The sequence below is a fragment of the Schistocerca nitens genome, chromosome 9, assembly GCF_023898315.1.
Source record: "Schistocerca nitens isolate TAMUIC-IGC-003100 chromosome 9, iqSchNite1.1, whole genome shotgun sequence".
Taxonomy (NCBI): Eukaryota; Metazoa; Arthropoda; class Insecta; order Orthoptera; family Acrididae; genus Schistocerca; species Schistocerca nitens.
The window spans coordinates 15,662,672-15,685,011 of NC_064622.1; the positions used below are offsets into that span (position 1 = coordinate 15,662,672).

The 22,340-nt window shown below is 44.1% G+C and overlaps 1 protein-coding gene across 15 annotated transcripts in view; it reads right to left on the reverse strand.

Moving 5' to 3' along the window:
• The window catches only part of LOC126203013 (UDP-glycosyltransferase UGT5-like), a 972,471-nt gene that overhangs the window by 16,327 nt on the left and 933,804 nt on the right, over nucleotides 1-22,340 (reverse strand). For 7 of the 15 annotated variants that reach the window (XM_049937217.1, XM_049937222.1, XM_049937250.1 and 4 more), the window contains one exon: nucleotides 10,505-10,727. The exons of the other annotated variants lie outside the window; for them this stretch is intronic. In XM_049937217.1, coding sequence (XP_049793174.1) covers nucleotides 10,505-10,727 — 223 coding nt within the window. The remainder of the gene's footprint in view (nucleotides 1-10,504; nucleotides 10,728-22,340) is intronic. 15 annotated transcript variants of the gene reach the window in all.

The window sequence follows — 22,340 nt, forward strand, 5'->3', positions numbered from 1 at the left end:
GGAATGCAAGAACATTCAGTGTCCCAGGTAGTAGAATATGGGAACAGATCCTTAAGTACCGTGATCCATCACTTCCTCAAGTACCGCAAATCTTCCAGCAACCTGATTCGGGTGCCATAGCGGCCTATTTGTCGGGTCGAGTCGCCCCAAGCAGCCACAACGACGAGCGCATACACAGTCGCGCGGAGAGCCACGCAGGCAGGTAAACAGACCTGTGAAGCAGAATGAGATTTTCACTCTGCAGCGGAATGTGCGCTGATATGAAACTTACTGGCAGATTAAAACTGTGTGCCGGACCGAGACTCGAACTCGGGACCTTTGCCTTTCGCGGGTAAGTGCTCTACCAACTGAGACGAGGTACTGGCAGAAGTAAAGCTGTGAGGACGGGGCGTGAGTCGTGCGTGGGCAGCTCAGTTGGTAGAGCACTTGCCCGCGAAAGGCAAAGGTCCCGAGTTCGAGTCTCGGTCCGGCACACAGTTTTAATCTGCCAGGAAGTTTCAGACCTGTGAACTTAGTAAAGTCTTGTCCTAGCTGTTTTGCTCGCCGAAAAAGGATTGCCCATCGCGTAATGCAACGTGTTACATGTGCGGAAAAAGAGGCCACGTCCAAGAATTTTTGTATGCAACGGCACAAAAACGCCAGTTTTGCCCGGTTCCAGAAAAAAACAGGCTCGTACACTTTGCGTGAACGTTGTGTTTTCCAAACCTACGACAAGTTCTGACAAAAATAAGATAAGGTTGTGCTTCATTCTCGCCCTAGGTCTGTGTTTCTAACAAACTATTTTGGCCGACCGCTGTGGCCGAGCGGTTCTAGGAGCTTCCATCCGGAACCGCGCTGCTGCTACGGTCGCAGGTTCTAATCCTGTCTCGGGCATGGATGTGAGTGATGTCCTTAGGTTAGTTAGGTTTAAGTAGTTCTAATTGTAGGGGACTGATGGCCGCAAATGTTAAGCCCCATAGTGCTTAGAGCCATTTGAACCATTTGAAATTCCAGTGCTTGGACCGCGTAGTTTGCCTGCCACTTACAGATCTCACACTAGGACAGTGAATTTTATTGTGTTGAAATTAAGAGACAGTGAGAACACTTTCGGTTTAAATTACAATGAAATGAATACCCTTAGCTGCATACAGGCGTTGATATAAGTCAACGGGGACAGTTGAAAATGTGTGCCCCGACCGGGACTTCGAACCCGGAATCTCCTGTTTACGTGGCAGACGCTCTATCCATCTGAGCCACCGAGGACACAGAGGATAGTGCGACTGCAGGGACTTATCTCTGGCACGCCTACCGTGAGACCCACATTCGCAACTTATTGTCCCGCACTATATTCATAGCGCCCCTGCCCATCATACTCATTACTCGCGACTGTACTTCCGATTCCCGCAAGAGTTCGGGCAGTGTTTATGCATCCGCACAGAAGAAGATGGTGAAATGGCCGGTGAGCCTTATATATATATATATATATATATATATATATATATATATATATATATATATATATATGAAGATGGTAACTGTTCTTTCGGACATGTCCGAAAAAACACGTACCATCTTCATATATATTTTCGCTTTAGATGCCTTTGATTTGTTTGCCCTTGGCATCCAAGGCAATGTACTTTCCATATCTGAATTTGCACAAAAATCTTGCTTAAAGAAGTTCCTGATCTATTTTCAGAAGGAATGGGAAAAGCTAATAACTTTGTAGCGCATGTTACATTGAAAGACGAGGCAAGTTTTTTCGGGCCTGCCTCTTTCCAGTTGCTTTAAGAGACAAAGTAGCCAGTGAACTGAAATAATTGCAAGATAATGGTCTAATTCCGGCAGTTCAGGCTAGTCGATAGGCAAATCCTCTCGTTTTGTTGCCTTGGCCTTGTGGTTGCATTGGCATTTGTGTTGACTTCAAGTCTACAGTGAACCTACACTCGGTAGTTGAAACTTACCCGTTACCTCGTCCTGAGGAACTCATGGAGGGGCTTGCTGCAGGACGTTACTATTCTAAGATAGATTTGCGTGATGCCTATTTGCAGATTTCATTGGATGAAGAATCATAGGAATTGTTAGTTGTAAATACACACTTGCGACTGTTCAAGTGTTTGCGTTTGCCCTTCGGCAGTACTTCTGCATCCGTCATTTTTCAAGGTTATTTGGAACGCTGGCTGCAAAAGTGCCATTTTGTTCAAAGTACCTTGACGATATTGTCATCTCAGGTCGTACACCAGAGGAACAAATTGCCAATTTGCGTGATCTTTTTCGAGTGTTGTCAGAAGCAGAACTCAATTATCGTCTCGAAAAGTGTGACTTTTTTCAAACTGAACTACAATACTTAGGTCATGTGATAAACAGTCAGAGTGTGCACCCCCTCCAATCTCATTTACTTGCAATCCAAGACCTGCCTGTTCCTCGCATTGTGTCTGAACTGCAGTCAGTACTAGACAAGATGACGTACTACATTCGGTTCATATCAAATGCCGCCCAGATAGCGGCTCCATTGCATCGCTCGCGTCGCAGAGAGACAGATGTTTATGCATTTTGACTCTGCCAAGCCAGTAGTTTTGCAAGTCGACGCTTCTTCCTACGGAATCGGCGCTGTGCTTTCGCACACAATTGGTGCAGAAAGCAGACCTATTGCTTTTGCCTCAGTGTTGTTAATTGAAACTCAGTGCAATTATTCTCAAACTGAATAAGAATCTCTTGTTATTGTGTATGGTGTGACAAAATTCCATCACTATTTGTATGGTCGCAAGTTCTATTTAGTGATAGATCACGAGCCTTTGCAGTCCTTGTTCCATCTGTCAAACCCGGTTCCTACAAGCACCGTCCAAAACTTGAAACATTGGGTTCTGTTGCTTTCGTAGTATCAGTATGAAGTTGTATACAGACCTACGGAAAAGCATGGCAATGCAGACGCCCTATCTCGCCTTCCCATTGGCCCAGGCTCGCATTTTGATTCATCTGCCGCATCTTGTTGCGAAATCGATGCGCAGGACTCTGAATTGCTGGAAGCTTTTCCCTTGCGTTACAGAAAAATAGCACATGCCGCGGAAGCAGACCCAGATCTCAAGATTTTGTTGCATTACATTCGCACGTCTCGGCCTCACTCACTGAACAGTGACCAGAACTCAGTTGTGCACCGATGATTTGCACGTCGGCATAGCCTTTCAGTTCAACAAGGTGCGATTCTAGTTCAAAATGACAGTGGACAGTCGCGTGTGCTTATTCCCAAAGTATTGTAAAAGGGTGTCTTGCGATTGCTCCACCAAGGACACTGGGGAATTGTTCGCGCTTAACAGTTAGCGCGGCGGCACTGTACTTGGCAGACCATGGACGCCGACATTGAACAGATGACGTCACTGTGTCTCGCATGAGCGGAAAACCAATCAGCTCCGCCACAGACATTCTCAGCTTGCCCTAAGACTGAATCGTCATTGCCAGTACACTTTGCAGGGCCGTTTTGGAACACTCGTTGACTCATAGTGGTAGACTCCTTTAGCAAGTTCCCATTTGCGGTGCCTATGACTTCTGCCACAACACGTAGCACCATTCAAGTGTTGTCCTCCATCTTTTGCATAGAAGGTTTGCCAGAAGTACTTGTGTCGGACAACAGACCACAGTCCACTTCACGTGGTTCTGAACAGTTTCGTTAACGAAATGGCATTCGTCATGTAACAAGTGCTCCATTTCACCAGCAGTCCAACGGAGAAGTGGAACGCTTCATACGCACTTTCAAACAACAGATGGCCGAGCTTCGCACCACCCACGCACGGGAACAGGTGCTGCAACTCTTTCTCGCCTCCTATCGCTCCCACCCACGAGACGGACCATCACCGGCGGAACTCCTGCATGGCCGCCGCCAGCGGATGCTGCTCCACTTGCTACACCCACCGCAGCGTCCGGCGCCGCCAATGGTCCGCTAGTATCGCTTTGCGCCGTAGATGTTGGTCTTTTCAGGGTTTATGGCTACTGTGGGAGCTGGGGAAGAGGCGTGATCTAGGAATGCATTGGCTCTTATATGTACTTGATTGCAGGTCCGGATCGTTTGCAGCGACGTCACCAGAACCAAAGTCGTGCATGTTATTTGCCCCATGAGTCTGCTGCTTTTCTTTCCCCACATACACGGCCTGACGGGACCGAGCGGCCTTCGCAGCCGCTCGTTGGTGCTCCCAGGGCACCCCAGGAGGAGCGGATGGACGATGAGCCCTCGCCTCCGCCCCCGCCACCCTGCTCACCGACCCAATGGATCTGGACCCGCCATCGCCGTCGCCCTCACCACCCCCAGGACGCGCCCTCAGGCTTGGATGTGTGCCCTGGCAGCACTTTTACAGACGATCTTCCTGTTGCCCCGCAAGCCAGATGGCAGGGTACATTTGGTACCACGCCATCCTCCACAGCTTCGTCCAGCGTCTTGCTTTCGTCCCCATTGTCGTCTGCAGCCCCCATACACGAAAACGGCGCGGTATTCGGGGGGGGGGATGTGCTGGTGTAAGCCGTCGCTAGCACACTTCAGCAAAGAGGTTGCGAGAAAATCGATAGTAGGCGCTGGATGAAACGCGCCTATCAGGAGACAGGCCAAAGAAAGACTCGCAAGCACTGTGCCGCCAACACCCTCTCGGCCGCAAGTACTTAGATCACCGCCGTGGACCGGAGGGCCCAGCCAGTCACAGACAGTCAGCGCAGCAGCAGTCGCAGTTGCAGTCACAGTCAGTCGCAGTTATTAGCTCAGTCACTACTCGAGTTGGCGTCTGTCAGTTTACGTGACCGGGTATGAGAGTGTAGTGTTTATAGTGGGACTTGTACTTCACCAGCAGTGAGGCTACTGTTACATCTACATCTACATTTATACTCCGCAAGCCACCCAACGGTGTGTGGCGGAGGGTACTTTACGTGCCACTGTCATTACTTCCCTTTTCTGTTCCAGTCGCGTATGTTTCGCGGGAAGAACGACTGTCTGAAAGCCTCCGTGCGCGCTCGAATCTCTCTAATTTTACTTTCGTGATCTCCTCGGGAGGTATAAGTAGGGGGAAGCAATATATTCGATACCTCATCCAGAAACGCACCCTCTCGAAACCTGGCAGGCAAGCTACACCGCGATGCAGAGCGCCTCTCTTGGCGAGTCTGCCACTTGAGTTTGCTAAACATCTCCGTAACGCTATCACAATTACCAAATAACCCTGTGACGAAACGCGCAGCTCTTCTTTGGATCTTCTCTATCTCCTCCGTCAACCCGATCTGGTACGGATCCCACACTGATGAGCAATACTCAAGTATAGGTTGAACGAGTGTTTCGTAAGCCACCTCCTTTGTTGATGGACAACATTTTTTAAGGACTCTCCCGATGAATCTCAACCTGGCAGCCGCGTTACCAACAATTAATTTTATATGATCATTCCACCTCAAATCGTTCCGCACGCATACTCCCAGATATTCTACAGAAGTAACTGCTACCAGTGTTTGTTCCGCTATCATAGCTTGTACCACAACACATAGACTATCTTAAAAATAAGTAGATTTCTCTTCTGGTTAGTGAAGAATCCTGTTAATAAATGTGTGCTGTTGTGTTATAGAAAGAGAATATTGGCCACCAAACGAATCCTCTCCCTTGCTTCTCCTGGTACAAGACTGTAGTGTCAGCGACGACGCAAAACAGACAAGCAAATGATTACAATTTCAGAAAAAATAGATGATTTATTCAAGAGACAGAGCTTCACGAGTAGAACAAGTCAATAAAGCTGGATCCATCCCTGGCCCTTAAGCAAGCAGTTATTCGGCTTGGCACTGATTGATAGAATTGTTGGGTGTCCTCCGGTGTGATATCGTACCAAATTCTCTCCAACTGGCTCTGCCATTAATACTCCAAATGTTCTCAATTGGGGAAAGATTCCATAATATTCTAGATGTTCTCAATTGGGAAGAGATCCTACGACCTTGCTGGCCACAAAAGGGTTTAGCAAGCACTAACAGAAGCAGCAGAGACTTTCGCCCTATGGGCGGGCATTACCTTGTTGGAAGATGAGTCTAGGATTACTTGCCATGAAGGGCAACAAAACGCAGCGTAGAATATCGTCTTCGTATCACTGTGCTGCTATGAAAAGAAATGGCATCCCAGACCACCATTCATTGTTCTTAGGCCGTATGGCGGATGACAGTCAGGTTGGTGTAGCACGAGTGCGTCTCCTGGCACCTCGTTGCTGGTCATCAGAGCTCAGTTCGAAGTGGGACTCATCGCTGGAGACGATTCTACTCCAGTCAATGAGATTCCATCCCGAAGATGTGTCTGCAGACGCCCCAGAGATATGTGGGATACCGACCTGACCTGCCGAGCGAGGTGGAATCCGCGTTTGGCCATCTTGATTTAGACGTTCCACGATTTCCCTAAATCGATCTAGGAAAATGCCGGAATGGTTTCTGTGAAAGGGCACAACTGATTTCTTTCCTCATCCTTGAATCAGTCCTAGCTCGTGCTCCGTCTCCAATGACCTCAAAGTCGACGGGACTTTAAACACCAATCTTTATTGTTTGGTTCCTTCCAACATAACTGTCAGGAGTGATGGTATGGGATGCCGTTTCGTTTCATAGCAGGACCACTTTGGTTGTTATCTGCGGGACCCTGACAGCACAGCAACGGAACTCTGTCAATTAATATGAAGCCGAATAACTGCTCGTGTAAGGGCCAGAGTTTGACCACCGCGTTATTGATTTTCTCAATTTGTGAAGTTCTTTCTCTTGAATAAATCATCCAGTTGCTCTGAAGTTGTAATCATTTTTTGTTTGTACATCCGGATAATTCCTTCGTGGTGCACCTTTTTTTGTCCTAGACTGTAATTCACTGCAAGTCCTGTGCACGGAATGATGCCAAAATAACTGTGCGGATTTTTCATAGCCGGCCGTGATGGCCGAGCGGTTGTTGGCGCTTCAGTCTGGAACCGAGCGACTGCTGCGGTCGCAGGTTCGAATCCTGCCTCGGGCATGGATGTGTGTGATGTCCTTAGGTTGGTTAGGTTTAAGTAGTTCTAAGTTCTAGGGGACTGATGACCTCAGATCTTAAGTCCCATAGTGCTCAGAGCCATTTGAACTATTTGATTTTTCATATATACATCTAAGGTCATCAGTCCCCTACAACTTGAAACTACTTAAACCTAACTAACCTAAAGCCATCACACACATCCATGCCCGAGGCAGGATTCGAACCTGCGACCGTAGCAGTCGCACGGTTCCGGACTGAAGTGCCTAGAACCGCTCGGCCACCGCGGCCGGCTGCGGATTTTTCGATCATACGACTATATACCACGATGGCAAGTAATTGTGAAGATCTGACCAAAAATTCCAGTATAACACGGCTGTCTTCAGATCACACACCCGACGAATTCAGAAGCTAAGCCGGCTGAAAGCATGAAACACAATGCCGGGTACCCGCTAGAAACTACTGTGCTCCATGGTAGGAAATCAGAAGCGTTTCCCATTGGCTGAAGACCCGAGCTGTCCCACCAAAGATACAAATGCGATTCAGTGGTGCCCCTTACAGATAATCCGAGGAATTTATCTCGCAAAGATAAATTTGCGATTTTAGAATGTAAAAATGTTGTGGAAAATAATGAAAGTGCAACTGAATAGGCGACTTTCAGGATAGCAGCCATGTAACAGAGCGTAAGAACGGTAAGTGTAAGATGATCGTAAGCGACAGCAACCGGAGATTACTGACGTTCCGATCAGTGAAAATCGCTTCCAGACACGACAGCAACTGTTTCTGTCAGTGAATGTGCGTCCGTCTCAACCGGTTTCTGAGCCTTCTTTGTAAAGGGAACCATATGCGGTGTACATTTGGCGTCGAGTATCTCACAAAATGCTCTTGCTGGCTGTGATACCTGAGACTGTAGTCTTCGGCAGGCCTAACAACACAGAAACTGGACGCTGTCTGAATGGGAGCGCGTAGTGGGGACCGACGGGTCGTGATTTCCCCTCTTTTCAAACGATGCGTGCTCTGAACTGCTCACTGGCCCAATGGGACACTCTGTGGAGGCTGCGGTAGAGGCCAGAGGGGGCTCCGTCGTGTGTCGCAGGTGTTTATCGTAACGCGAATTTGGCTCACTCTTTCAGGTTGCTGCGGACTTGTACCAGGAGCTTTATTCTAGCATCAGCTGAGTATCTGGCGTTGCCTGGGTATGTATTTATTACATTAGCTCATCTTCTGCTTCCACTTCTCTTTGTCCGTCTCCTCTGCCTGCTCTCTGTCCATCCGCTCCCCTCTCTCTCTCTGTCCATCTGCTACTCGCCCTCTCTCTGTCCATCTGGTTCTACCACCACTGTCCACATCACTTCCCCACTCCTTTTATTTAGGAAATTTTGGAAATTTGTGGTAATGTCTTATGGGACCAAACTGCTGAGCTCATCGGTCCCTAACCTTACGCACTACTTAATCTAACTTAAACTAACTTACGCTAAGGTCAACACACACACACCCATGCCCGAGGGAGGACTCGAACCTCCGACGAGGGAGCCGCGCGGACCGTAACAAGGCGCCTCAGACCGCGCGGCTACCCTGCGCGGCTCTCCCTTTATCTCTCCATCCGTGTGTCCATTTCCCTTTTCCTTTCTCTGTTTACTTCTTTCTCCCCATCTTTCCGACCATCTCCTCATCTGCTCTCTCCCAGTCGATCTCCTCCTCGCATCTCTCTCTGTCCATCTTCTCCTCTTTTCTTCCTCTGTCCACCTCCTCCTGTTTCCTGTTTGTATCCATTTCCCCTCCCCTTAATTGTATCCATCTCCACCTCACTAATATCTGTGTGCATTTCCTCGTTCCCCCACTCTGACCACATCTTCATCCGCCCTCCTATCTCCACGTTATCAGCTCCGTAGTTATAGGAGGCTGATGATTTCTAACCCAAAAGTTCTTGTTTCAAGATGCTAATACGTGTAGCTACGAAGTATGGTTGAAACTGTTCCAGGGGTTAAGGAGGATGTTTCTATCATTGCTTTGCCAGAGTACGAATATTGACGCAAGTGCCACATATATTTCACATACGTGTAACATAGTTCACATAGATTTGTGCTGGTATTCAGATGCATCTCTAGCGAATTAAGTCCTGCAGTTCCATTTTCACGCAGCTCTATCTCCATGACGTCATATCTCCTGTACAACACGCCTTATAGTGGTATAATTTTGCAGGTACATTTAGCCAAGTATTTGGATACCGTCTGGGAAATGTATTACGAATAAAATTAGTAGCACAGACGCGATGAATTAAAACGTCATGCATAATGCGGCATTTTTTCACGCATCTCAGTGTTTATGACGTCATATCTCCTGAAGTACATGTCTTACAGCGCTATAATTTTCTAGTTGCATTCAGTGGTACTGCGAATACTGTACGCAAAATGTGTGATGAATACAGTTAATAATAAAGAAGTAATATATTAAAACGTCATAGCCAATGCGACAGTTTCACTACATGAGCAGCGAAAACGTATAAGCGATGAGTTTTCTTCTTTCATTACTTTCTGGGGTTAGCACCGAGGAAAGATCTCTTACAGGTTTGAAATTATGTTTTGAGTTAGTTGCCAGTCACTAAGTAGTCTGATTCTTAAATTCTGGATGAATTAAGGCTGCGAATCCTCGCACCTTGAGCTGCACTAGTTTTCCGTCCCGCTACCTGCCCCTTGATAAGTACGTGTTTCATCCCCCCCCCCCCCCCCCCCCCCCCCACACACAGCAGTTCTCTCCAAACAGTAAGTGATATGTGTACCAAGTATGATTGAAATCGGTCCAGAGGTTTGACAAACACCCCCTCAATTCTTTCTTTCTTTTCTTTCTTTCTTTTGCTTGTGCCTTCTTCCCGCAGTGACGCAGGGTCGGTATGGTTAATCGGATTTGGCAAGGTTAATTTAAGAGGTGGCCGGATGTCCTTCCTGCCGCCACCCCCTACCGCCCGGAATGGAATTAGTGCACCCCAACTGTCTGCATCTAGTGTAATCTATGGAATAGTGTGAATGTGTTCAGATGTCTACGAGCCGTGTAACTGAGGTGGGGCGTGGGGACCAGCCCTGTATTAACCCAGGGGTGTGTGGAAAACCGCCTAAAAACCGCATCCAGGCTGGCCGGCGCTCCAGCCTCCGTCGTTAATCCGCCGGGCGGATTCGATCGGGGGCCGGCGCGCCTACCCGAGTCCAGGAAGCAGCGCATTAGCACTCTCGTCTAACCAGGCGACAAACACCCTCTCAATGTCGCCAGTTAAATCGTACGATTTTAATCACACACAGAATGTTCGGTAATACTGAGAAAAGGGTGTGAAACGTAGCAGTCTACTTCTCCGCAATGTGGCACCTCTAAAGGGATCTACAAGGCAGCTGAGCGATTGTGCACTCTATTAAGTGATGTCTCCTGAGGACCCATGCTATGCTTCAGGGTACAGGAATGAACATGATAAACGTAGCAGGAGATACCGTACACAGCTCCCGTGCAGACTGAAAGGAGTCTACAGCTACAGCTACGGACGGAGGCGCTGCGACTCACCGAGTATGTCGGACTGTGGCAGCCACTTGCCGGTCCTGACGTTGGGGGGCTGCCCCGGCAGCGAGTCGGCCTCCCACTTCCACAGCACCCGCTGCCGGAGCCTGGAGAAGACGTCCACGAAGGCCTGCCGCTTCTCGGCCGGCCAGTGCTTGCTCTTCACGTTCGACCCCATGCTGAAGTATATCACGCCGTCTGTCGCCTCGTCCAGAAACTTCTGCAAGTCCTGAAAACCCACCAAAAAAAAAAAGTCTTAAACATTCTCTCAAAGTCCTTGCGCTGCTCATTTGTTACTTAATCTGGAAGTCACAAGCGAAGAGTGGTTTAAAATAATGGTGATTTTATCAAGGCTGACAGGTACTAAATCGTACAGAACCTCCAAGAAAATGATACCTCTCTCTGGTTAGTAAGAGGACATCCTGGTGTAGAGGGCAATGGCCTAGTCGATACGGTAGTTTTGGAGGTATCTGTTCTAAGCACAGAGGCGCATATCAGTGATCCGCACTTGTTACCTAGTTAGTTACATGTTCCACACACCATTTGAACAGTTCTTTTATCGAAATGATGTGGAACGAGTCAGTTTACAGGATATGTATCTATGATTAGTGTCAACATTAATGAACACATTATTTTCAGTACTACTAAGTTTTTCTTTCTTTACTGGCTACCAGTCTTTAAGTAGAAATTCATCAGTGGAATAGAAGGAGTTGTCCAGGAGAAATGATTTCAAATTAGATTTAAAACTTGTTTCGCTACCTGCAACGCATTTTACGTTATTGAGCAAATGATTAAAAAATTTTGTTGGTGCACATTGAAGTCATTTCTGAACCGCTGACAGCTTCAACAGTGGCTACTAAAGGTCACTTTCTCTCTCCTGTTGTATGTATGTACGTCAATGTTCTTGTCAATTTGTCTTTGGTTATTTATGACCAGTTTCACTAGCGAATGTAACGTGTGGTACAAGATGGCGCAGTTAAAATGCCTAGCTCCGTGAAAAGGTACCTACACGACCTCTGTGGGTGAACGCCTCGCATTATTCTTACTGCTAGCTTTTGTGCAAATCAATACTTTCTTTCTAAGTGGTAAGTTAGCCCAAAAATTATTCGGTGCGGCATTACTGAGAGGAAACATGCAAAATATGTCAGTTGGTTGATACATTTGTCTCCAAGATCAGCGTTTGTAAACAGAGCAAAAGTAGCTGAACTTGACTGTTTGTAAAACTTACAAGGGGAGGTCGCCAATTGTGAAATTCAGATTCGATTCACACTGCGCATAATAAAAGCTCATGGCCAGAGGTGTAATGTGGCAAAGCACCAAGATGCACTTCTCAGCCGTTGTCGAGAAAATCGACAGTTAAAAGAAACCGTTGCGGTGAAATACTCTCTACGAATAATAATTTCCTACAGCGTCGTGGCGCAGCGGTAACCGCTCGGGTTCGTAATCCGAAGGTCGCCGGATCGAATCCCGCGCCATGCAATAATTTTTTTTATTATTAGTTTTTTGTAATTCTGCTTATGCATGTTGGTGAAGGCGGATCGCTCTCCAATTGTACCGCCTCCATTTTTCCGTTTTTTTAACAGGGTGTACCAAAGCTCTCCCGTCCGCACTGATTTTAGACGATGTTATAAGTTGCGCTAGGGACCGCATCTACCTTCTTTCGAAGTTAGCAGGCAACTACGCTGTTATGCGGCGGCTCGTTTCGGCCCATTCAACATCTGTCCTTCAAGTGTAACGAGCGAGTAACGGAGTTTCATACCTGCCGCAGCAAATTTGTGTTCGTGGGGTCTCTATTCTAATTCGAACGTTTGACTTACGCTATACGTATTCGTTTCGGAATATCGTTTCTACGTCTTCCGTTAACTATACGTGGTTAACATTATGAAGACAATTAATAACATTTGTGAAATACAACTTTGTTTGCGGAAAACATAATGATGTTCGAAGTCGCCAGTTTTTCCACGACAGACTTTCAACAACTTATTATATGCATAATTGTTGCAACTGATTGCCGGGAATTATATATATATATATATATATATATATATATATATATATATATATATATATATATATATATATATATATATATATTTGAATTACAAAAAACAAATACTAAAAAAAAGGGTTGCATGGCGCGAGATTCAATCCAGCGACCTTCGGATTACGAACCCGAGCGCTTACCACTGCGCCACGACGCTGTAGAAAACTATTAATCGTAGAGAGTATTTCACTGCAACGGTTTCTTTTAACTGTCGATTTTCTCGACAACGGCTGAGAAGTGCATCTTGGTGCTTTGCCACATTACACCTCTGGCCATGAGCTTTTATTATGCGCAGTATCAATCGAATCTGAATTTCACAATTGGCGGCCTCCCCTTGTTAGTAATATACTTCTTGCAATTCAAGTTTTCGTCAATATGTACACCCAAAGCTACAGAGCATCTACCTTATTTACTGACTGCTGTTCATGTGCTACATCAGTGGTTGGTATGGCTCGATTTGTTGTACAGAAATGAATGTAGTGTGTATATCAAAATTTATGAGAGCCCATTTTCAGTGAACCGCTTGATAATTCTTTGCAAAATATTTGCGAACTCTTCTCTTGCTTTCTCCCTAATGGTATTAATTATAACACTAGTATCGCCCACAAAAAATGAACCTTGTGGGACTACTTTGTTATTGCCTTGATGTACACCAGAGAAGTCATTTAGGAATGGGCAAACTGCTTCGAAACCATGGTTCATGGAGGAAATAGCCTGCCAGATTCTGGCATAGGACACTGATCAACAGCGAATGAGCAACTCTTAGACACAGCGATGTGTTTTGATTGTAGTACAGCTCATTTACAATTATCGGCACAATACGTTTTATCACAGCTTGTTTCAGATTTTGACAGAGGAACAGTGCTGAAATTTATGAATGATTTGTGTTGGCCGATAACGTTGTGAGTATTAACACTTTCCTTCGTTGCTGATGCTTTTAAGGGATGTACAGCTGCACCTGTAATCTGTCTGACATCCTTGAGTTCTCAGACTGAACTGTATTGATTATTATTTTATTTCACACTAAAAGTCGCTTGTCTCAATGTCAACTTTCAAAACTATCCTTTCTTCCGCGTTTTCTGGACTGTGATCATATTTCAAAGATATTCTGTAGCAAGTGATCGATTACTTAGTATATTGTAATCTTTGACTCGCTGAGAAGGTATGTCTCTGCTTTGGCGAGTAGTAGCAGGAGCCAATGGTAAGCCAGCATAGCCCCTTGCTCTCGTGTGTCCGTTTGAACCACACAAAGCTTGCTAATCTGTTCCTGTCTACGTTTCTGGGTCGTTAGTTAGTCAGCTGGTAGATCAAATTCACGATAAACTTTATTAGTGTAACGTGTCAACAGAACAAACATAGAAAACTAGTATACAACACAATAAAAAATATTTATGTGGCTGCAAACTGGGCATTTCCACTGTTTTGAAAAATAACTAATCATATCTACACAAGAATTACTCAGGGATGCAGAAGAAGGTGTTAAGGAGAAAGCTCTTTAATCTACATTTTAAAACTTTTCTGCTATCTGCCAGACGTTCTGTTTCCATTAGTAGACTGTCACAGAGTTTCGTAGCTGCATATTTCACCGACATCTGTGCCACCGTTAGATTCATTAAAGGAAAATGTAGATCATTTTTCCTTCTGGTGTTTCACTTGTCAATATCTTCGTTTTTCTCAAATTTAGATGGATTTTTGTTAACAAATTTCGTAAATGATAAAATCTGCTGTGAAGCTGTGGTTCATATTCCCAGCTGCTTAAAGAGATTTCTTTAAGTTGTATGTGTGTGAACTCCACACATGACTATTTACTTTCTTTTGTGCAATGAATACTTTTTTCTTATGCGAGGAGATACCCCACAATATTATGGCATAGGATATCAAAGAATGAAAATATGCCAAATATGCAAACTTCCTGACTTCTATATTCCCAAAGATGATAATTATTTACATGGCAAAAGTAATCGAACCTAAAAAATCGTTGTTACTACTGTAGGGTTTTTACACTTTAAGTTTCCATCAACATGCGCATCTAAGAACTTACTATTTACTACTCTATTATTTATTGTTGCTGTGCTAGGTAAATAGAAGGTGCTGTACTTTTGACAGTAAGAATCTGGGTAGTTGCGGTTTTTCAAAGTTTAAAGCTAGCCCATTTGTTCAAAACCATTCATTAACTTTCACAAAAACATCACTATTTCATCTGTTGATGCTTCTTTACTCAACTTCACAGTAATGGATTTATCATCACTTAACAGAACTAATTCTGCCTACTGATTTACATAAAATGGCAAATTTTTAACACCAAGCAAGTACAGTATAGGCCATGATGTAACCCTGTGGGACTCCCATTGTAATTTGTGATGTGGCGTCCCTCCTTGTATTACTCAAATAGCCTAAGGTAGCTTTGCGTATTCTGTTTCTGAAATAAGGTCTAAGCCAGACATTTACTAAAGTGTGTATTCCATAAAATGTTAACTTCTCTAAAAATTATTATGACTGACACAATCAGATGTCTTCGGTAAGTCACAAAGGGTATCATTTGGTGACGTTTTATCATTCAAAGACTCTACTATGTGCTCAGTAAGTGTGTAAGTAGCTGACAAAGTAGAAGGACCCTTTTGAAATCCGAACTATGATTTGCTACGTGTCCCATTACTAAACAGTACAATACTTTCCGAAAAGTTTTTGGAAATCATGTAAGTGACCAAGAACGTTACATATTTTAGGCCCGCAACATTTTAGTGACTCATTGGAGATCTTATCAAACCCACACGAACTCTTACTTTTTAGCGTCATGATGCTCTTCCTTATTTAAGATGGGGATGAGATATTGAATTTTAATTCAGTAAATGTCTTCTGTATTTCTTCTTTACTGTAGTGTTTTGCTTTCTCTTCTGAACAACTTGAAGCCAGTTTCTCACTTATTTTTAAAAAGTAATAATGAGTAAATGCCTATTACACTGAAATTCCTTATGCAATGCTCCCATCCTCTTTAACAGAAATAAAATCATCTTCTGTGGCTTCTTTTCCATCTCTCATTTAACAGTATTCCATAAAGATTTTATTTTTGTATCTGATTTGCCAGTTTCTGACAAGATGTGAGTACTCAATCATTTTTCACATATTTTCTTAAAATTCCTGGGTCGTTTCTTATTCTGGCTATTTTGCGCACGTCGTATTTTTTATTGTGAAAAGATTCTGATATCTGCAGTGATCCGAGGTTACTTTAATGAGTTGCCATTACCACTTTTAATTATCTGCTTAGAAAAACCACTTTCAAAAATGGATTGAAACTCATTAACAAATACGTTGAATTTGGAGTAAGCATTGGATTCATTGTAAACTTCAACTGAGTCAACATTGTTTAAGTTTTCTTTAAAATGTTCAAATGTTTTGGTGTTAATCAGCCTCGCTGTTTTCTTAGTGTGTTCCAAACTGTACATGGACCTAATTTATGTAATGTAACTACCTGTGCACTATGATATGACAACCTATTTACCACCATATACCTGCTTACCTTCTGTTTACAGGGAAATTTATGATTGGCACCTACTTGTAAGTGGCTAAAAGCACTTCTAGATTACTCTTCCTGTCAGTTTGCTTCAAGATTTTTACATTAAAAATTACCACAAATATAAACTCCATTCCTTATGTCGGTCACAGAGCATAATAACACATCAAAATGTTTCGTGACAGTTTCCTAGTTAGCAACTGAATACATGTATAATGTAACAACCGCATATATTATATTTCACAAGAGTAACTCCCAAGCACATGCTTCTACACCACATAACACTATTAAGGGGTAATTTTTTCAAAAGGCCTTGACTGGGCCAAATATTGAACTTCTGCATTGCAGTGGCAGACAGTTTCGAAACGCCCTGAGATTTAGCATGTGGCCAGCAGGCGCTAGTTGATCAGCATGGTGCCACTCAGCTGAGCAGTGTTGAAATGGTTGCCCGTCACACCAGGACCTTGTGATCAGTGTGTGGGTGTCTGTGTTCAGATATAGTACATCTTAAAAGTGTTCAACAAAGGTGCATAGGTGGCCCTAAGAATGGTGCCAAATTTGGGGACTTACAGGAACCCTTTGACATTTTACAATCAGATATGTGTCAATGTCGCACCTCCCCACGATCAAGAAGGACAGTGCGAAACAGGAGCTCTGAAACTATATAAACACCCTTTGTTGGTTTCTGCCACGTTCAAACTTCACCAAATGCCTTTGAACAGTCCATAGTGGTTCCACTCAGTATACCAGAGCAAAAATTGTTGTTCAGGTATACTACAAGGGTTTATGATACGTTCAGTGGGGTTGCAGGCCTTCAGTGTCCATAGAGAAGGGTTGAATCGACTAGGGGATGTCATCAATGTCAAAGGTTGTGGAGAACATCGTCCTGTTGCTCATGACATTGCGAACTGTAGTTTTGGACCACAAAATGTGTAGGAATCAACCCTCCAGACATGTAGTGTCCAAGGGGTTGCCTGCCTTCAGGCGCTGGAGGCGTCATTGAGCTGGATTGGTGTCAAAGTCTCTGGCACCTACATTTTCAATGTGCCCAATAAAGATGCGAGGGTGGCACAGATGATGTTGCCGAAATGGGAGATATTAGCGGGACCTTTCGCCGTTTTATTCACACACGTGAGAGTGTTGCACCTGTCCACGATCACACCACAGGGCAGCTTGAAACAGGGGAAGTGAAAATGCATAAACACCCTTCACTGGTTTCTGTCACGTTCAGATTTCGTCGAATTGTTTTGAACGGTCTCTAGTGGTTCCACACACTATACCGGAGCAATAATTGCTATCGCATTACACTCCACAGGTGTCAAATCACTCTCAGTGTGGTTGGAGCCCCACAATAGAGTAGGGTGGAAACGCCCAGGCGTGGCAGCAGCTTTGAACGTTGTCAAGTACGTCGCCTTGTGGCTCATTGCACTGCGAACTGTCGTTTTGGACTGCAAAATGTGTGGAAATCAACGCCCCAAGAGAAAGGGTGGTTTGATTAACACTCTCTATGCCCTCCCCTCCAGGCTTTTTTGTGTCGATTCTGAGGCGCGATGAGTGTGAAATGTTCTTCTCGGCCATCCATAAGAAAACGCATCATTTCAAGGCTGGGTTCTGACCTCCATGGCAGAGGCAAAGGCGTCGAAAGAAGGGGTGGAATGGGGCAAGAGGAGTTATGACACGTCCAAGATCGCGTTGGGCAAAGTGTTGGCGAAATGTGCTGCCAATACGACGCCATTAACCCACGCCACAGCTCACATGACTTCTCAGCTCTGGCCTTTTCTCTTCCACGTGTCGACACCTAGCTGTCTGAAGCGCCACTGAGTGCTAGGGTGAAGTGTTGCAGGGCGCCATGCTTTTGTACCATAGCGGAAGAAGGTAGCAAGCAACTTTGCGCTAAATTTCCAACTCATGCGTCATGGAATTCATTATAACGCTGCTGTAGACTTTTGGTCTCTCTGACGCCAACTTATGGGTGCCGTTGCTAGTCCATGAACAGGGGAAATTATCTGTGGGTTGATGGTGTTAGGACAGCAACCAGCCACAAATTTACTTTCAGTTCCTTTATTCAAAGGGTACCGTTACCGGTTTCGAATCGTTGTGATTCATCCTCAGACTGTTTACCTGCTTTCTTTATGACATGTAGTGTGTTTTTCACAGATTAATTGTCCTAAAATATAAATAATACATAATTATAAACACGCCACACACAGATGGTTGCGTTACAGATTTTCGTTGCATGTGACTTACGTGAAACGTCGGTTTCGAGTGTTTGTTTTCATAAAATTCGTCCAACAGATGCAAATGCATTCCCACTGCATTCTTATTGTTGCACACTTAACTTGTTCTCACTGAAGACTTAAGAGTTGTCACTGAGCCGATTTCTACCACGCACCACATGTTTTGATACACACAAAGAGCTTACAAACATATGTGTATCACAGATACTATGATATATCGTAACATATATATATATATATATATATATATATATATATATATATATATATATATAAACTGTACAGGTAAAATAGTATATTATTTAATTACATTTAGCATCATGAGAATTATAGTAACATATATAAAAACTTTGTAATTAATTTAGCAATATCAACTCAAAAATTCAATGTCTCTGTACTAGTGTAAAAGGCATTACATTTGTGTAAACGAATATATGATCCTTTCCAAACATAGGACATCATCGTCAAATGTTACGATATATCATAGTATCTGTGATACACATACGTTCTATGAAAACAAACACTCGAAACCGACGTTTCACGTCTCACATGCAACGAAAATCTGTAACGCAACCATCTGTGTGTGGCGTGTTTATAATTATGTATTATTTATATTTTAGGAAAATTAATCTGTAAAAAACACACCACATGTCATAAAGAAAGCATGTAAACCGTCTGAGGATGAATCACAACGATTCGAAACCGGTAACGGTACCCTTTGAATAAAGGAACTGAAAGTAAATTTGTGGCTGGTTGCAGTCCTAACACCATCAACATTTGTCTTCAAACAACAGCCACGGTCTCCATCATGTCATCATATGACAAAATTGCATTATCTGTGGGTATTGAGGAGTATTCAGCAGGAAGCCTGTACGTCGTGACCGGGATTCGGAAGTTGGGATCCTTAGTTCGAGCGCTGAGCGAGGCTAACACGGAACTTAAGATTCTCGCTGATTCCTTTCGACTTGGTCGTTTCCGGACCGCAGTCCCTTACCACAGATTGATACAGGTACCTATCTCCTCATCCTAGAAAGTTTGTGACGGCATCCTGAAATCACCCTGTATACACAGTAATGTTATTGTTTTGTTTGGCTCTTTAAAAAAACATGCAGAACTGCAAGTTAGCTTTAGCCTTCGAATTTTTCTTATCTTCCAAAAACTTCATTCTGTCACTACGGGTCTCTTGTCGTTCCAGTATGCACGCGTTTTTTAATTTCAGACTCCTTTCTGTCAGTTGTTTCGACGCGAACTTAGGAGTGTCCAGTTTCTGTCTGTACTGTGTCTGTGCAGTGGCCACTTGGCCAGCGGAGAATCTGAGTTACCTTCGGGAGACGCGTGCCAATCGCACTTTTTTTTCAGTCTCGTTTATGAGGTGGATTTGTGGATTTTCTTGGTAAGTCGTAAGTCATGCTGAATGTCCACAAAATCTCAGACGTCTTTTCTGTGCAGCGAAACTAAGTCATTTGTTCAGAGAGTCCAATTTTTTCGAATTTTTGAGCAGCCAGACACAGTCAACAGTTTCGGCCAATTTAATTCAGGCAATTGATGGTTGGTGATAATGTCACAGAAGGGTAGAGGGTTTGTGGGAGACGGACTATCTGGTAAAGGCGTAGCTTTCACAGCCATGTATTTTAACAAATTGTTTTACAGTACACAGTTGAGTAATACATTTTCAAGGTATTACTTCATCAGTGTTACCAACGATGCTACGCCGTTGTAGTCATTTTGGTCTGAACATTCCTCATCGAAGCCGATCAAGAAATATAGATGAAAGAGGACATTGTTCAATCTAGATCAGTTTCTTATACTAATCCGACGGATGCTGAGAATACATGAGGACAGTACATACGTTTGCGGATGGGGTCCGCCTTTAACAAAACACAATTTTCTTTTTTTATCCCAGACATGTTTCACTGCAGTTGCAGCATCATAAGTGGGCCTTTATTTTATGGCTGTTAAACACAGAACATGTTCTTTACTGTTTGTACACATGTAATTATTAGTTCTTAAAATCGTAATTACAAATTTTTTTAAGAACACTTGAAATTATGTATTCATAAGTTTTTACCATATGCTGCGGTTTTCCTGAGTTATAATTTTTTTATAGTGCCTATTTTCTTTCACAGTTTGTCATCTGCAACCGTATATAACTTAATGTAGACAAATTATTTAAGCAAAAATTACGATTTGGAAACTCTTGTGGCTATGCCTGAAGTTAATTAATTCTATGTGTGAGGTTGTGTGATGGATTGTATGTGTGTGTGTGTGTGTGTGTGTGTGTGTGTGTCTACATTACGCTTCACTTACGTCTCCTTTTTTTCCTCATCTTCTTCACTGTGGACTATATACTGAGCTGTCACTGACACTGTTTCACTGTCTGCCATCTTGTTTTTACACCTTCAACTGTTCCACTGTCCGCCATGTTTGTTTTTACAGCTGGTAAACAGTGAAACAGTGTCAGTGACAGCTCAGTATATAGTCCACAGTGAAGAAGATGAGGAAAAAAAGAAAACGTCAGTGAAACGTAATACAAAGACACACACACATCGCACATTGAACTAATTAACTTCAGGCATAGCCACAAGAGTTTCCAAATCGTAATTTTTGCTTAAATAATTTGTCTACATTAAGTTGTATTTGGTTGCAGATGAGAAACCGTGAAAGAAAATAGGCACTATAAAAAAATAATACCTGAGGAAACCTGCACCATGTGGTAAACAGTGTGAATACATAATTTTATGTGTTCTTCAAAAATTTGTAATTAATATTTTGAAAACTAATACACTACTGGCCATTAAAATTGCTACACCACGAACATGACGTGCTACAGACGCGAAATTTAACCGACAGGAAGAAGATGCTGTAATATGCAAACGATTAGCTTTTCAGAGCATTCACACAAGGTTGGCGCCGGTGGCGACAATCACAACGTGCTGACATGAGGAACGTTTCCAACAGATTTCTCATACACAAACAGCAGTTGACCGGCGTTGCCTGGTGAAACGTCGTTGTGATGCCTCGTGTAACGAGGAGAAATGTTGTGGCGTAACAAGCTAGCTACGCCACACTGAAGTAGCCGAAAGGGCACGCGTCAACTCACGCCGTCTTGCGTTAAGTCTGAAACAGGATACTCTATGAATGCTATAAAGAAAAGAACGGAGCTTCTCGTATACTTAACTTTATTCCCTCTTGTGGTACATCGCTATGGTTAATACAAGTGAGACTCTCTCCAGATATGGTTAACTGCGCCTTGCTAGGTCGTAGCCATGGACTGAGCTGAAGGCTATTCCAACTGTCTCTCGGCAATTGAGAGAAAGGATTCGTCAGTGTAGTCGCCAGCAACGTCGTCGTACAACTGGGGCGAGTGCTAGTACTTCTCTCGAGACCTGCCTTGTGGTGGCGCTCGGTCTGCGATCCTGACAGTGGCGACACGCGGGTCCGACATGTACTAATGGACCGCGGCCGATTTAAGCTACCACCTAGCAAGTGTGGTGTCTGGCGGTGACACCACAAGAAATGCGTACCATCACGTTTCCGACTTTGATAAAGGTCGGATTGTAGCCTATCGAGATTGCGGTTTATCGTACTGCGACATTGCTGCTCGCATTGGTCGAGATCCAATGACTGTTAGCAGAATATGGAATCGGTGGGTTCAGTAGGGTAATACGGAACGCCGTGCTGGATCCCAACGGCCTCTTACCACTAGCAGTCGAGATGACAGGCATCTTATCCGCATAGCTGTAACGGATCGTGCGGCCACGTTTCGATCCCTGAGTCAACAGATGGGGGCGTTTGCAAGACAACAACCATCTGCACGAACAGTTGGAGCAGCATGGACTGTCAGCTCGGAGACCACGGCTGCGGTTACCCTTGACGCTGCATCACAGGAGCGCCTGCGATGGTGTACTCCACGACGAACCTGGATGTACGAATGGCAAAACGTCATTTTATCGGTTGAATCCAGGTTCTGTTTACAGAATCATGATTGTGGCGTCCGTGTTTGGCGACATCGCGGTGAACGCACATTGGAGGCGTGTATTCGTCGTCGCC